Here is a 16,871-nt window from a genome sequence, read left to right as displayed (position 1 = left end):
AGTAGGCTGGCTGCGAGCTGGGGGCGGGGCCACGGCGGGTGCTGGGACAGAGGGGCGGGGCCGACGGCGAGTCATTGGTTGGGAGGCCCCGCAAGGCGTTGAGATCTGTGGAGTAGGAAGGAGGAGGTCACCGTCCAGCTGTCTCTCCCCCGCCCCCGCGTGTCTTCTAAGCTGTTGGAGGTAGCGGTGTGCACCTCTCCAACTCCGTCTTGAGCGTAACTCTTAGAGTGGTAGGAAAACACAACCGTGTTGTCCGGAGAATGTCCTCTCATATTCCTTGGATTAGGGTCACTACCACCCACAAAGATGACAGGTGGTACTCGGGGACAGGAGACTGCCCCGGAAAAACATGGCTGTCCACAACCCAAACTTGACGCCCCGCACAATCATGGCAGCCGCGGCGCCCGTCGTTCCGGCAGCCGTTAGCGGGCCTGGCGCTTGGGGGCCGTTGGCGCGCATGCGCCCCGCGCGCCCCGCACTGACATGGCCGTCGCCCGAGTCCGCGCGTCCGCCGCGCGCCGGCCGTTAATGGGCATGCTCCCTGAGCGCCCCGCACCGATATGGCGGCCGTCGTCCCTGGGGTGACTTTAACTGTCGGTTTTCGGTTATAGCCGGCCGGCGCTCACTTGTCTTCAGGAAACCCGGAGCCTTTGGTGGAGCCGGGGAGAGGAAGGGTGGGTGCAAGCGTGAAAGGCGAGAGGGGACTGCAGGCATCCGGGCCGGCTCCTGGCCGGAGCAAGATGGCTGAGGGCGAGCGGCAGCCGCCACCAGGTAAGGCCGGCGGGGCCAGGCCGGGCCGGGGTCGGGTAGGGTGAGGGCGGCGCCAGGTGTGGGAGGCTCAGGAGGGCGAGAGTCAGGACACGGAGGAGCTGGAGGGGCAAAAGCTGAGGGGCCCCGAGGAGAAACTGAGTTGAATGGCCTTAGGGGAGAGGTGGGTGATGGGGCACCGCTGGGAGGGAAGCAGGGGCTGCAAAGGGGTGGTGATTGGGGCGCAGCTCTGGGTTTTGTGGGAGTCTGGGCTACCCGAATGCCGGGTGGGCAGCACCGTGGTCATAAGGGGGGCCTTTTGCCTCTTTGGGCAGCGCGTGCCTAAGTCAGCCGTGAACCTGGTGGGGAAGTTGCCAGGGAAGGGGGCGAAAGTGATTCCGGAGGCTGCCGTGTTTATTAGTCGCTGCTCAGGGGATGGGGTGGTGCTCAGTGGGCCGCGCCTGCCTCGCCCCCAGTTTCAGCTTCCGCGCCCTGCTCACCCCTCATCCTCCTCCTCTCTGGTTTCCGTGACTGAGAATTTATTGAGGGAAACTGCCCGTGGTGTCTAAACCCCTAATTTTAAAAGGCTGGTTGTGCAAGGAGGTTAGTCTCTCTCTGGCATCCCCTTCGGTAACTCTTATTTACACTGTAGCCTCTTTTTAGTTCATCTCAAATAACTGGGATGGAGGTGCTACGGAAGGATCTTCTTAGAGACCCCTTTCATGGAGAAGGAGGAGGCTGGACTGGCCATAGATAACTTTTACATTCCCGACAGAGAGGCAAGTAGGTTGGCCCACCAAACACAGCTAATGTTTTGAAATCATTTGATATTCCTGCTATCCTGTCTCCAATTTTGTGGTCCCTGGGAAGATCTCAGGAGGGAGAAATGTTGAAAATCAAAAAAGGCATCCTCTCCATGCCCCACAAAAGAGATGAACAAAGAGCTGGGTTCTGTTTCTTAGGACATTCGAAACCAGACATTTTGTACAAAACCTCTGTGTGTGTGCCCTTAGAACAGGGGTGTCCAGTCTTTTGTCTTATCTAAGCCACATTGGAAGAAGAATTGTCTTGGGCCACACATAAAATACACTAACAGTAACTAACAAGAGCTGATGAGCTAAAAAAAAGTCACAAAAAGAAAAAAGTCTCATACTGGTTTTGTGGTTTTTTTCTTTTTTTTTTTTTGAGGCAGCGTCTCACTCTGTCCTCCAAGCTGGAGTGCAGTGGTGTGAACGCCTCCCGGGTTCAAGCGATTCTCCTGCCTCAGCCTCCTGAGTAGCTGGGACTACAAGCGTGCCACCATGCCCAGCTAATTTTTGTATTTTTATTAGAGACGGGATTTCACCATATTGGCCAGGCTGGTCTCGAACTCCTGACCTCGTGATCCACCTGCCTTGGCCTTCCAAAGTGCTGGGATTACAGGCATGAGCCACCGCGCCTAGCCGGTCTCGATCTCTTGACCTCGTGATCCGCCTGCCTTGGCCTTCCAAAGTGCTGGTGTTACAGGTGTGAACCACCACACCTGGTCTATGTTTTAAGAAAGTTTACAAATTTGTGTCCGGCTACATTCAAAGCTGCCCTGGGCTGCGGGTTGGACAAGCTTGCCTTGGAAGTTCTGGTAATGACTCTGGGCCGGGTGGCTCACACCTGTAATCCCAGCCCTTTGGGAGGCTGAGGCGGGCGGATCACTTGACGTCAGGAGTTTGAGACCAGCCATGGCCAACATGGCAAAACCCTGTCTCTACTCAAAACACAAAAATTAGCCGGGTGTGGTGGCATATGCCTGTGATCCCACCTACTTGGGAGGCTGAGGCAGGAGAATCACTTGAACCCAGGAGGCGGAGGTTGCAGTGAGCTGAGATTGCGCCACTGCACTCCAGCCACTGCACCCCAGCCTGGGCGACAGAGCAAGACTCCATCTCCCAAAAAAAAAGTTCTGGTAATGATATCAGGAGAGAGGAGATATAAGGCAACCACTGTTATCAGTGAGATGAATGTGTCCCTTAGGATGAATGGGGGTGGAGAGTGGGAGGAGAGAGAACCTGTGTCCTGAAAGAGAGGAAGGCTCAGGGAGGTTATCCATGGCTGAAAAGAGCCAGGTCCCTGAACATGGTCCTTTTTTGAAATTTGAAACAACTTTTGGGAACAGCTGGAAAGAACTTCTTCTTTTTTGTTTTGTTTTTTTTGGACACAGAGTTTCGCTTTGTCACCTAGGCCGGGGTGCAGTGGTGCAATCTCAGCTCACTGCAACCTCCGCCTCCTGAGTTCATGCGATTCTCGTGCCTCAGCCTCCCGAGTTGCCGAGGCGTCCACCACCATGCCGGGCTAATTTTTTGAATTTTTAATAGAGATGAGATTTCGCCAAGTTGGCCAAGCTGGTCTCAAACTCCTGGCCTCAAGTGATCCGCTGCCTCGGCCACTCAGAGTGCTGGGATTACAGCCGTGAGCCACCGCGCCCGACCAAGAAAGTTCCTCTTAACTCAGTGTAATGATGAAAACTTTGGATTTTGGAGTCACACATATCTGGCTCTGCCTGGCAAGTCACAGCCTCTGTGAGCCTCAGTTACCTCTCTCTTTTTTAAAATTTCTTTTTTTTTCTCCTAAGAAAAAAACCTGTTATTTCTTAAAATGAGACTACTATACTTTCTTCATAGAATTGTAGTATGTGTTCTATAAGAAGATGTGTGCAAAGCATGGGACATAGTGGGCAATCAGTAAATGCTGATTGCCCTTATCTTTTTCAAAGTTTCAAAGTTGTACAGGTTGAACATGTAGACGAGTTCCAAATGGCCGATGATAATGCTGTATATTATAGTCTTTGTTGGGGGGCTTAGAAAGGAACATTTCTAAAATTCTGAATGTTGATTTTATACTGTGAGGTTGTTGGGAATCCACTGTCCCTTGGAACTTTGTCAGAGACATAACCTGAGGCTGGAGAGACTGTGGGCGTGACCTCATTTATCATAGTCCTGCCTTTGAAGGCTTGTTTCTTTGATTTGGGATTGTGTGTTCTGGCAACTTCTGTGTGTTTCATCAGTAATTTGTTATAGTGCTTCCTGGTAAGGTAGCCTTTTCCCAAATATGGACTGGCCTGAAGGCTTTCTTCCTGTGAAATATACCTGTTAAATAATGTCAGGAGTGCCGTCCCCCCCACCCCCCCTTTTTTTTTGAGGCAGAATCTAACTCTGTCACCCAGGCTGGAGTGCAGTAGTGTGATCTTGGCTCAGTGCAACCTCCGAGGAGGCTGTCCCTTTGCAGAGAATGGTTATCTCACACGTACAAAAGGGCTGTATGTTCCCAAAGATTTTTTCCAAGTTGATTATTTGGAATGTGGGACTCATTTTCCCATAAAAGCAATGTGGTTGGGTTACTAGTCTGACCTACAAAGCTTTTTATTTGGCATCTTAGTTGAAGTGCCAATTTACTAATAGCAGGGGGCCTCAGTTTTGGGTTCTGGGAACAGAGCTTGCAGGACAGGTGGGAGGAGGAAGAGAGCTTCTGGTCTCTTTCTGGGGCCTTGGTTTGAGTTAGGCAGAGATTTGTCTTTCTCTAAATTCAGATTCTCTATCCTTCTCCTTAGGTCTCCAAGTCCCCTGGCACTTTTCTTTTCCTCAGGACCTCTCCAGACAGACTCTGTTCCTCCAAATGTTACATGTTCCAGAAACTTCTTAGGTCCCTGTCCCTTTTTCTCCATGTAGCTGATATCAGCTAGGTTTTAGGAGGAAGGCAGGGGGACAAATTTATACCATGTTGTGAGTGACCGATAGTCCTTTACCCTTCCACTTTAGGGAGAGTTTGCATTTTTTTTTTTTTTTTTTTTGAGACGGAGTCTCGCTCTGTCGCCCAGGCTGGAGTGCAGTGGCGCGATCTCGGCTCACTGCAAGCTCCGCCTCCCGGGTTCACGCCATTCTCCTGCCTCAGCCTCTCGAGTAGCTGGGACTACCGGCGCCCACAACCGCGCCCGGCTAATTTTCTGTATTTTTAGTAGAGACGGGGTTTCACCGTGGTCTCGATCTCCTGACCTTGTGATCCGCCCGCCTCGGCCTCCCAAAGTGCTGGGATTACAGGCGTGAGCCACCGCGCCCGGCTTTTTTTTTTTTTTTTTTTTTGAGATGGAGTTTCGCTCTTGTTGCCCAGGCTGGAGTGCAGTGGCGTGATCTTGGCTTACTGCAACCTCCGCCTCCCAGGTTCAAGTGATTCTCCTGCCTCAGCCTCCTGAGTAGTTGGGATTACAGGTGCCCACCACCACCGCCCGGCCAATTTTTTTGTATTTTTAGTAGAGACGGGCTTTCACCATGTTGGCCAGGCTTGGTCTCGATCTCCCGACCTCAGGTAATCCACCGCCTCAGCCTCCCAAAGTGCTGGGATTACAGGCCTGAGCCACCGCACCTGGCTGAGAGTTTGCATTTGTAAAGGCAATACTTACTAATCTAACACTTCTGCAGTTGTAAATTCAGGTCCACAACTCTGTATCCAAAACCCTCAGGGCCAGGTGTGTTTTGAAATTCACAGTTTTTCATATTTCAGAAGACAGCATCCCCTAAGCAAACACAATTATTTCAGCAAAATGTATAAATACCCTCCGTAAATCAGATACACAAAGCCTGTAAACCTCTTCTTATCAGTTTAGATTTTATACCTAATGACCTTATGGTAAACTTAGTTTTTAAAAAATTGGGTTTTCAGAGCTTTATGGATTTTGGAATGATGAATAAAGGATTGAGGGCTTGTATTTCTCAGTATCACAAAGTGAAGGGAGTCCTACAATGTGGTTGAAGAGATATTCGGCTAGCAAGGGCACTTCTAGTAAGCAGTTGGCTTTGGCGTTAAGTTTGCCTCTAGGTCAGCACATGAAACTTCTCTGGGTTTTCCTTTCACACATCAACTGGAAAATATAGAAACTCTTCCTTTTTTCTGATTACAAAAGTACTATGTGCTTTTTTTTTGCTGTTGCTGTTTATTTTTGAGATAGGGTCTCACTCTGACACCCAGGCTGGAGTGCAGTGACATGATCATGACCCACTGTAGCCTCAACCTTCCAGACTCAAGTCATCCTCACACTGTAGCCTCCCAAGTAGCTGGGACTACAGTCACACATGCTGCCATGCCAGGCTAATTTTATTTTATTTTATTTTTGAGATGGAGTTTTGCTCTGTCGCCCAGACTGGAGTGCAGTGGCACAATCTCGGCTCACTGCAACCTCTACCTCCTAGGTTCAAGCAATTCTCCTGTCTCAGCCTCCTGAGTAGCTGGGATTACAGGCGCCTGCCACCATGCCTGGCTAATTTTTGTGTTTTTAGTAGAGATGGGGTTTCACCATGTTAGCCAGGCTGGTCTTGAACTCCTGGGCTCAAGTGATCCACCCGCCTTGGCCTCCCAAAGTATTGGGATTATAGGCATGAGCCACCGTGCCTGGCCTGTGCTTGTTTTTGAAAGTAATATGTAACTTAGAAGATGGAAGTCCTATATAAATCACGTCCCCTAGAAATGATCTTCAGTAACTTTGGTGTTTAATCTGTTACATTTTTGCAACACTTGTACAGACCCATGCATCACTTAACAGGGACACATTCTGATAAATGTGACATTAGGTGATTTCCTCGTTGTGGGAACATCATAGAGTGTACTTGCACAAACCTAGATAGTATGTATTTTAAAATTTATTAATATATATATTTTTCATAGGAAAAACCAAATGTCCAAGCACCATTACTAAGCATCAGTCTTTTTCCCTACTTGATCTGCAATGTTAACATCAAGTGCCTTGGCCGGGCGCGGTGGCTCAAGCCTGTAATCCCAGCACTTTGGGAGGCCGAGACGGGCGGATCACTAGGTCAGGAGATCGAGACCATCCTGGCTAACACGGCGAAACCCCGTCTCTACTAAAAACACAAAAAATTAGCCGGGCGAGGTGGCGGCGCCTGTGGTCCCAGCTACTCAGGAGGCTGAGGCAGGAGAATGGCGGGAACCCGGGAGGCGGAGCTTGCAGTGAGCTGAGATCTGGCCACTGCACTCCAGCCTGGGTGACAGAGCGAGACTCCGTCTCAAAAAAAAAAAAAAGAAAACATCAAGTGCCATGTATCAGGTTTCTATATACACTCCATTATAATCTATGGGACCATCATCGTATATGCTGTCTGTTGTTGACTGACCGAAACATTGTTACGCAGCATGTGATTATACTAATATGTATATGTGTGATTTATGTTAGTGTGTACAGTTCCTGTTTTGTAAGAATGGGATTTGACTTATATATAATAGTGCAGTTTTCTTTTTTTTTTTTTTTTTTTTTTTTTTTTTTGAGGCGGAGTCTCGCTCTGTCGCCCAGGCTGGAGTGCAGTGGCGCTATCTCGGCTCACTGCAAGCTCCGCCTCCCGGGTTCCCGCCATTCTCCTGCCTCAGCCTCCCGAGTAGCTGGGACTACAGGCGCCGCCACCACGCCCGGCTAATTTTTTTGTATTTTTAGTGGAGACGGGGTTTCATTGTGTTAGCCAGGATGGTCTCGATCTCCTGACCTCGTGATCCGCCCGTCTCGGCCTCCCAAAGTGCTGGGATTACAGGCTTGAGCCACCGCGCCCGGCCTAATAGTGCAGTTTTCTTTCTTCACTTTTTTTTTTTAAATTTGGCTGTCTTTCCTATGTCAGCAAGGTAGATTTCATTCTTTCTTTCTTTATTTTTTTGAGGCAGAGTCTCGTTTTGTTGCCCAGGCTGGAGTGCAATGCCACGATCTCTGCTCACTGCAACCTCCGCCTCCCGGGTTCAAGCGATTCTCCTGCCTCAGCTTCCTGAGTAGCTGAGATTACAGGTGTGTGCCACCATACCCGGCCAATTTTTTGTATTTTTAGTAGAGACAGGGTTTCACCACATTGCCCAGGCTGATGTCGAACTCCTGAGCTTAGGCAATCGGCCTGCATCAGCCTCCCAAAGTGCTAGGATTACAGGCATGAACCACTGTGCCCGTCACGTTCTTTATTTTTTATTATTATTATTTTTTGATACAGAGTCTCACTCTGTTGCCAGGGCTAGAGTGCAGTGCCACGATCATGGCTCACTGTGGCTTTGACCTCCTGGGCTCAGGCGATCCTCCTGCCCTAGCCTCCTGTGTAGCTAGGACCACAGGTGTGTGCCACCATGCCCAGCTGATTTTTTTTTTTTCCGAGACAGTGTCTTGCTCTGTCCCTCAGGCTAGAGTGCAGTGGCACGATCTCGGCTCACTGCAGCCTATGCCTGCTGGGTTCAAGTGATTCTTCTGCCTCAGCTTCGCGAGTAGCTGGGACTACAGGTGTGCGCTACCACGCCCGGCTAATTTTTTATATATTTTTAGTAGAGACAGGGTGTCACCGTGTTAGCCATTATGGTCTCGATCTCCTAACCTCATGATCCACCCACCTTGGCCTCCCAAAGTGCTAGGATTACAGGCATGAGCCGCCGCGCCTGGCCACGCCTGGCTAATTTTTGTTATTTTTAGTAGAGACAGGGTTTTGCCATGTTGACCAGTCTGGTCTTGAACTCCTGAACTCAGGTGATCTGCCTGCCTCTGCCTCCCAAAGTGCTAGGATTACGGACATGAGCCACTTTGCCCGGCTAATTTTTAAATTATTTGTAGAGATGGGGGTCTCCCTGTGTTGCCTGGGCTGGTCTTGAACTCCTGGGCTAAAGCGATCCTCCTGCCTGGGCCTCCCAAAGTGCTGAGATTAAAAATGTGAGCCACTGTGCCTGGTCTAGATTTTATTTTTTCTACAAGTTATGAAAATTTCTATTATGTGGGCAAATAATTATTTATGCATCATCTTATCAACTGATATTTGGGTTGTTTCTAATTTTTTTTCAAGGCTGGGTCTTGCTCTGTCACCCAGGCTGGAGTGCAGCTCACTTCAGCCTCAGCCTCCTGGGCTCAAGTGATCCTCCCGCCTCAGCCCCTGAGTAACTAGGACTACAGGTGTGCACTACCACACCTGGCTAATTTTTGTATTTTTTGTAGAGATGGGGTTTGGCCATGTGGTCCAGGCTGGTTTCAAACTCCTGGACTCAAGCAATCTGCCTGCCTCAGCCTCCCAAAGTTTTGGGATTATAGGCGTAAGGCACTGTGCCTGGCCTATATTTTATTCTTTTTATAAGCTATGAAAATTTTTATTATGTGGGCATATCTTTTTTTCTTTCTTTCTTTTTTTTGAGACTGAGTCTTGCTGTGTTTCCCAGGCTGGAGTGCAGTGGCGTGATCTCGGCTCACTGTAACGTCTGCCTCCCGGGTTCAAGCAGTTCTCCTGCCTCAGTCTCCCAAGTAGCTGGGATTACAGCATGTGCCACCACACCTGGCTAATTTTTTGTATTTTTAGTAGAGATGGAATTTCGCTATGTTGGCCAGGCTGGTCTTGAACTTCTGGCCTCAAATGATCCACCTGTCTCGGCTTCCCAAAGTGTTGGGATTACAGGCGTGAGCCACCACACCCGGCTTCTTTTTTTTTTTTTTTTTTAAGACAGAGTCTCACTCTGTCACCCAGGCTAGAGTGCAGTGGAACAATCCAGCTCACTGCAACCTCTGCCTCCCCAGTTCAAGCGATTCTCCTGCCTCAGCCTCCCAAGTAGCTGGGATTACAGGTGTGTGCTATCATGCCGAGCTAATTTTTGTATGTTTTAGTAGAGATGGGGTTTTACCAGGTTTGCCAGGCTGGTCTGGAACTCCTGACCTCAAATGATCCGCTCGCCTCAGCCTCCCAAAGTTCTGGGATTACAGGTGTGAGTCACCGTGCCTGACCTGGGCATATCATTATTTACCGATTGTCTTATCAACTGTTATTTGGGTTGTTTCTTTTTTTTTTTTTCCGAGATGGAGTCTTGCTCTGTCAGTCAGAGCTGGAGTGCAATGGCACGGTCTCAGCTCACTGCAACCTCCACCTCCTGGGTTCAAGCAATTCTCTTGCCTCAGCCTTCTGAGTAGCTGGGATTACAGGTGTGTGCCACCACACTTGGCTAATTTTTGTATTTTTAGTAGAGATGGGGTTTCACTTTGTTGGCCAGGCTGGTCTTGAACTCTTGATCTCGTGAACTGCCTACCTTGGCCTCCCAAAGTGCTGGGATTACAGGTGTGAGCCACCACGCCCAGCCTATTTGGGTTGTTTCTAATTTAAACAAAATTTTTTTTTTTTTGAGACAGAGTTTCACTCTTGTTGCCTAGGCTGGAGTGAGATGGCATGATCTTGGCTCACTCCAACCTCTGTCTCCCGGTTCAAGCAATTCTCCTTTCTCAGCCTCCCAAATAACTGGGATTACAGGCATGTGCCACCACACCTGAGTCATTTTATATTTTTAGTAGAAATGGGGTTTCACTGTGTTGGTCAGGCTCGGCTCCAACTCCTGACCTCAGGTGTGATCCACCCACTTCAGCCTCCCAAAGTGCTGGGATTGTAGGCATGAGCCACCGTGCCCTACCTAAGAAGTTTTTTTTTTTTTTTTAAAGTAGAGATGGGTCTCGCTATGTTGCCCAGGTTGGTGTCAAACTCCTGGACTCAAGTGATCCTTGCACCTGGAGCTCCCAAAGTGCTGAGATTACCGGTATGAGCCACTGTGCCCAACCTTTTTTTTTTTTTTTTTTTTTTTTGATGCATCAAGCGCCTTTATGTATACCTTTGTCTGTTTCCGTGAGCACATCTGAAAGATAGATTCCTATAAGTAGACCTGTTGACTCATTGTGTATATGCAGTGTTTTACTTCAAAAGGAGGTGCTGAGTTGTCCCCTTAGCAGGTCCTACCAACTAACCTTCCCACCCACAGAGCAGGAGAATTCTTGTTTCCTCTTCCTGGAATCAATGTCAGATGTCTTTTTCTTTGTTTTGTTTTGTTTTTAGTGGGACAGAGTCTTGTTCTGTTGTCCAGGCTGGAGTGCAGTGGTGTGATCTCAGCTCACTGCAACCTCCACCTCCTGTACTCAGGTGATCTCCTGCTTCAACCTCCCAAGTGGCTGGGACTACAGGTGCACAACCACACCCAGCTAATTTTTAAATTTTTTTTTGTAGAGATCGCATTTTGCCAGGTTGGCCAGGCTGGTCTTGTACTCCTGGCCTCAAGTGATCTGCCTGCTTTGGCCTCCCAAAGTGCTGGGATTAGGTTCTAGCCACCACGCTAGCCAGATATTTTTTTTTTGTTTTGTTTTTTTGTTTTTTGAGACGGAGTCTCGCTCTGTCGCCCAGGCTGGAGTGCAGTGGCGCGATCTCGGCTCACTGCAAGCTCCGCCTCCTGGGTTTTACGCCATTCTCCTGCCTCAGCCTCCTGAGTAGCTGGGACTACAGGCGCCCGCCACCGCGCCCGGCTAATTTTTTGTATTTTTAGTAGAGACCGGGTTTCACCGTGGTCTCGATCTCCTGACCTTGTGATCCGCCCGCCTCGGCCTCCCAAAGTGCTGGGATTACAGGCGTGAGCCACCGTGCCCGGCCAAGCCAGATATTTTTAATTTGCCAACCTTATCCAGGAAGAGAAGTCACATATAATTTATGTGTCCGTGCTTATTCAGGAAGTTGGCAATTTATTTGTTTATTGCAATTAGTGTTTTTTTTGTTTTTTATTTTGTTTTGAGAGGGAGTCTCGCTCTGTCGCCCAGGCTGAAGTGCAGTGTCGCAATCTCAGCTCACCGCAAGCTCCGCCTCCCGGGTTCACGCCATTCTCCTCCCTCAGCCTCCCTAGTAGCTGGGACCACAGGTGCTGGCTACCGTGCCTGGCTAATTTGTTTTGTATTTTTTTAGTAGAGACGGGGTTTTACCATGTTAGCCAGGATGGTCTTGATCTTCTGACCTTGTGATCGACCTGCCTTGGCCTCCCAAAGTGCTGGGATTACAGGCATGAGCCACCACGCCTGGCCTGTTTTTTTTCTTCTGTGAATTGCCTGTGTATGTCTGAAACATCAACTTGGTTTTATTTCTCTAAGCGTCCTGCTGTGGTGGGGAGAGGGAAGGGAGGGCATGGTTATTGAAGGGATTGTCAATATTGTCCTTCTCTTTCCTCCCCAGAGTGAGGAAGGGTAGGAGGCTGGTGAGTTTGGCTTAACAAGTCATTACTCTGTCCTGGAAGTATGTGCCTGGTTTGTGCGAGGGCTCAGGTCCTGGAGTCCTGGTTTAAAAGTGAGAGAGAGGCCAGACGTGGTGGCTCACACTTGTAATCCCAACACTTTGGGAGGCCAAGGCGGGCAGATCACCTGAGGTCAGGAGTTTGAGATCAGCCTGGCCAACATGGTGAAACCCCGTCTCTACTAAAAATGCAAAAATTAGCTGGGCATGGTGACACACGTCTGTAATCCCAGCTACTCAGGACGCTGAGGCAGGAGAATCGCTTGAACCTGGGAGGCAGAGGTTGCAGTGAGCGAAGATCACGCCATTGCACTCCAGCTTGGGCTACAGAGCAAGACTCTGTCTCAAAAAAAAAAAAAAAGATAAATAAATAAAAAAAATTAGCTGGGTGTGGTGGTGCATGCCTGTAATCCCAACTACTCAGGAGACTGAGGCAGGAGAATTGCTTGAACCCTGGAGGTGGAAGTTGCTGTGAGCCGAGATCATGTCACTGGACCCCAGCCTGGGCAACAAGAGCAAAACTCGGTCTCAAAAAAAAAAGGTGAGAAGGAGTGTGTGTATTATAGGGGAGGGTTCTATTTACCTATTTGTTTTTTTTCATTTTTTTTGGTCAAGATTCTTCGGAGGAGGCCCCTCCAGCCACTCAGAACTTCATCATTCCAAAAAAGGAGATCCACACAGTTCCAGACATGGGCAAATGGAAGCGTTCTCAGGTACCTGTGGTGTCTGCACTTTAGGCTTGGAACTGCAGTGAGAAACTTGGGCTTTTCAAAGGCAGTGGTTTTCTTGGCATGATGGGTGGTGAGTTCCTGGCCCTTCTTGCTCTTGGAGCCTGAGTTTTCAGAAGCTAGGGAGAAAGGTGACGGGAGCTGGCTGTCCCATCCCTAGATCTTTATCAGGCTGGCGCCGGGGTAGCCCGGGAGAGTTCCGCTCCTGGTTCTCATAAGCCATTGCCCCTTGAGTGTTGCTGTATTGGCGGAACATGAGTGTTCGAAATGATGGAGCGAGTCACTTTGATTCTTGGCTGCAAGTAACAGCAAGTGTGGCAGCCAGTGCCTCAAAGGGAGAAGAGGCTATCTCATGGAAACTTTGGCCAGGCATATAGCTAAGCCTGCACATACCTAGGAGCTGGGACCCAGAGCACTGGGCACAGATTGACTTTCTCTGCTGCTCAACTGAAATGATGGGCAGAAGATAACTACTTGTACCTCCCAGGCTTCTGGTACAGGCTGTGGAAATACAGACTGAGCAAAAGAAAGCCAATTTCAATTTCTAAGGGAAGGCCTCTGGCCCAATTCTAGTCAGGCTCCTGCCCCCGGCCTGTGAGCTGAGCTGGAGAGTGTTGCTCGTACAGAAGGCTGGGCACAGGGGTCCTCGCGTGCCGGGCATATTTTCCAGGAGACCCACACCCTACGACTTCTTTGCCTTGTCCTCACTGGGGCTTGGGGCCATCTAAGCCTGTGTGGTTCCTTTTTCACAAGCCTGCCCTCTCAGTGTTTGGAAATGGTTATCATGTCTTTTCTGAGCCTTCACCAGGATCAACAGTCCCTTCAGCTTAGAGACTCAAAGGATATAGTTTCAGTCCTTTCATCATCTTGGTTGCTTTACCTCAGAGTTTCTCAATGTCAGCACTATGGACATTTGGGGGCAGATAATTCTTCATTGTAGGGGGCCGTCCTGTGCCATGTAGGACGTTTAGTAATATCTCTGGCTTCTACCCACTAGATATCAGCAGCATTCCTTTCCCCAGCTGTCACAACTAGCATTGTCTCCAGATCTCGTCAGATCTTCTCTGAGCCAGATTGCTCTAGTTGAGAACCTGCTTGTTTGTTTGAATCCAAATGTGACACTTCCTTTGCTGCTTCTCATCCATGTGTTCCAGCGTAGTTACAGTCAGGACAGGGGCTCAGACTTGCCCTGGCCTGGGAGAGTTGCTTTGGAGAGGCCTGGCCTGCTGGGGGTCATCCCATGGCTGGCAGGAAGATCTTGGTATAGGAATACTTCCTTCTAGATATCAGGGCTTGTCTCAGGGCTTACTGTGGACACCCCAGCTTGGATAAGGAGAAAGAAAGTGAGAGGAAAAAGGGATGAAGAAGAAGCAAAACCAAACAGGAGTCACTTGTTCCCAGCACCTGCCTCTCTAGGGGCCTGCACCTCAATGCTATTTTTTTTTTTTTTTTCTTGAGACAGGGTCTCACTCTGTCCCCCAGGCTGGAGTTCAGTGATGTGATCACAGCTCACTGCAGCCTCCACCTCTTGGGCTCAAGCAATCCTCCCACCTCAGCCATCTGAGTAGCTGGGACTACAGGCACCATGCCTGGCAAACTTTTTAATTTTTTGGAGAAATGGGGTCTCACTATGTTGCCCAGGCTGGTCTCAAGCTCCTGGGTTCAAGTGATCCTCCTGCCTCAGCCTCCCAAAGTGCTAGGATTACAGACTTGAGCCACAACACCTGACCCTCAGTGCTTTCTTATCCCTATGTTGGGTGTAACTGCAGCCCGGCAGGGAAGAGAGTGTCTGGTTGAAAGCTGGGGATGGTTGTGTGGGGAGACCTGTCTGTGGCAGGCATCTGCACTGCAACTAGACAGCCTGGCCTGCCTGTGGTGGCTGATTGCTGGGGGCAAGACCCTTGGTTTCCTCATCTGTAAGACAGCAACAGCAACAGCAGTGTCTACCTTACAGGTCTATTGTGTCAAGAAATTGCTGGCAGCAATAGTGAGTACTTGTTCTGGCTGGAGATTAGCGTGTTGCTGTGGTCACTGTCTTGCCAGCTTTTCTGGAGGGTAGGGGTCGGGTATTTGGCGTTATGTTTCTACTTCTCCTGCTGTGGGGTTGGGAGTCAGGCTCAAGAGAAGTAGAAAACTCAGAGCTCTTTGGTAATCTGGTGGAGCTTGGGGCAGGTGGTAGGGGGGGTCTGCCACCCCTCTCCCATTCTCCTCTCTGTTTGGTAGGCATACGCTGACTACATCGGATTCATCCTTACCCTCAACGAAGGTGTGAAGGGGAAGAAACTGACCTTCGAGTACAAAGTCTCTGAGGTAGGCCCAGGAGGAGCTGCTGCAGCAGCCTTTCCAAAAATAGCTCCAGAGTCGCCGGGCGTGGTGGCTCACGCCTGTAATCCCACAACTTTGGGAGGCTGAGGCGGGCAGATCACGAGGTCAGGCGATCGAGACCATCCTGGCTAACACGGTGAAACCCCGTCTCTATTAAAAATACAAAAAAATTAACCGGGCCTGATGGCGGGCGCCTGTAGTCCCAGCTACTCGAGAGGCTGAGGCAGGAGAATGGCCTGAACCCAGGAGGCAGAGCTTGTAGTGAGCCGAGATTGAGCCACTGCCCTCCAGCCTGGGGGAAAGAGAGAGACTCCGTCTTAAAAAAAAAAATACAAAAAATTAGCCGGGCGTGGTGGCGGGCGCCTGTAGTCCCATCTACTCAGGAGGCTGAGGCAGGAGAATGGCGTGAACCCAGGAGGTGGAGCTTGCAGTGAGCTGAGTTTGCGCCACTGCACTCCAACCTGGGCAACAGAACGAGACTCTGTCTCAGAAAAAAAATAGCTTCAGAGTCTCGAGGGCTCAGTGCCCACCACCAGGCCAGGGCAGAAAATAAGATTGCCCAAATACATGTGCACTTCACATTTTCATGTCTATATTTCTAATTTTAAAAATCTGTGAATAGGTGGATATTTATAAAATTGAGATCAAGGTAAACATGCTGTTTTATAGTTAGTTTTTTTTTTTTTTTTTTTTTTTGACACGTAGTTTCAGTCTTGTTGCCCAGGCTGGAGTGCAGTGGTACGATCTTGGCTCACCAAAACCTCTGCCTCCTGGGTTCAAGCGATTCTCCTGCCTCAGCCTCCTGAGTAGCTGGGATTACAGGCATGTGCCACCACGCCTGGCTAATTTTGAATTTTTAGTAGAGATGGGGTTTCTCCATGTTGGTCAGACTGGTCTCAAACTCCTGACCTCAGGTGATCTGCCTGCCTCAGCCTCCCAAAGTGCTGGGATTATAGGCATGAGCCACTGCACCTGGCCTGCTGTTTTTATATAACTTTTGAAATTAAAACAGATTACAAAATAGTAAATGTGCTCACTGGAGAGATTAGTAATAGACATGTGTTAGACATTCACAGCAGAGCTGATCTCTCCCTGTGTTTCTCATACCCAGCTTCCAGGGCAGCCCCTACTGACAGTGGACACCCAGGAAAGCAAGAGCTCCTCTTCTCCTGCAGTGAGCTGTGCCCTCATTTATTTGTTTTATTTTATTTTATTTTATTTTTAAATATAGACACAGGGTCTCACCATGTTGCCCAGGCTGGTCTCGAACTCCTGAGCTCAAGCAATCCTCCTGCTGTGGTCTCCCAAAGTGCTGGGGTGACAGATGTGAGCCATCAAACTTGGCCCCTCATTTATTTAAACAGCCCCCATCTTCAGACTTTTAGATTATCTAGGTAAACATTGCTCCTCGCATATCGTTGCATCCCTGCACATAGATCTGTGGGCCTTGTTTCCGAAGGATTCATTCTTAGACGCGGACATGTGGAGTCAAAGGGCACATGCATTTTTTTGCATTTGGGTTCACACTGCCTGGTGGGTGCTTTCTGGACGTTGTTTCAGAGATGGTTTTGTTTGTGTAGCGAGGGCAAGAGCTGAGGGGAGGCAGATACTGATTGGAAGGTGTGGCCTTACTGGCTCTTTGCTTTTTCTGGATGCTGTCTCCCAGGGCTAGGACCTAGGCCTCCAGGAGCCTCTTGGGTTCATGTCCCAGTTGGCCCAGAGCCACCTTGAGTCTCTTATCTCAGACACCAGGGACTGAAAGTCCTCAGTACTTTGGCCTACCCAGCTCTCTAGCCACAGCCTTGGGCCTGTTGGGTAAGGTGTGGCCCTGCCCTGGCCCAGTTTCTCCGCCTGCCCCAAGATCAACATTGTGTGCTTCACCCTTATACCCAGCCCCTGGCAGAGCTGCGTACTGCTGGGCCTGTCTGGCTGTAGGGTGACCTAGGTCCTGTTCTGTTCATTTCAGGAGAACCAGGCCTGTGCTTCTGGTAGGCAGCCTTCCCGTGGGAGCCAG

The 16,871-nt window shown here is 49.5% G+C and overlaps 1 protein-coding gene across 7 annotated transcripts in view; it reads left to right on the top strand.

Annotated features, from left to right (window-relative positions):
- Positions 1-475: 475 nt before the first annotated feature.
- PTPA (protein phosphatase 2 phosphatase activator) overlaps positions 476-16,871 on the top strand; it is a 62,723-nt gene continuing 46,327 nt past the window's right edge. For 3 of the 7 annotated variants that reach the window (XM_065530009.2, XM_005580663.5, XM_005580660.5), the window contains exons 1-3: positions 476-771; positions 12,420-12,517; positions 14,756-14,842. In XM_065530009.2, coding sequence (XP_065386081.1) covers positions 741-771; positions 12,420-12,517; positions 14,756-14,842 — 216 coding nt within the window. In that variant the 5' untranslated portion in view covers positions 476-740. The remainder of the gene's footprint in view (positions 772-12,419; positions 12,518-14,755; positions 14,843-16,871) is intronic. The other 4 variants (XM_074016311.1, XM_005580664.5, XM_005580661.5 and 1 more) reach the window with 2 other exon arrangements.

Source organism: Macaca fascicularis, chromosome 15 (assembly GCF_037993035.2).
Source record: "Macaca fascicularis isolate 582-1 chromosome 15, T2T-MFA8v1.1".
Lineage (NCBI taxonomy): Eukaryota > Metazoa > Chordata > Mammalia > Primates > Cercopithecidae > Macaca > Macaca fascicularis.
This window is presented reverse-complemented; position numbering and strand designations above follow the sequence as displayed.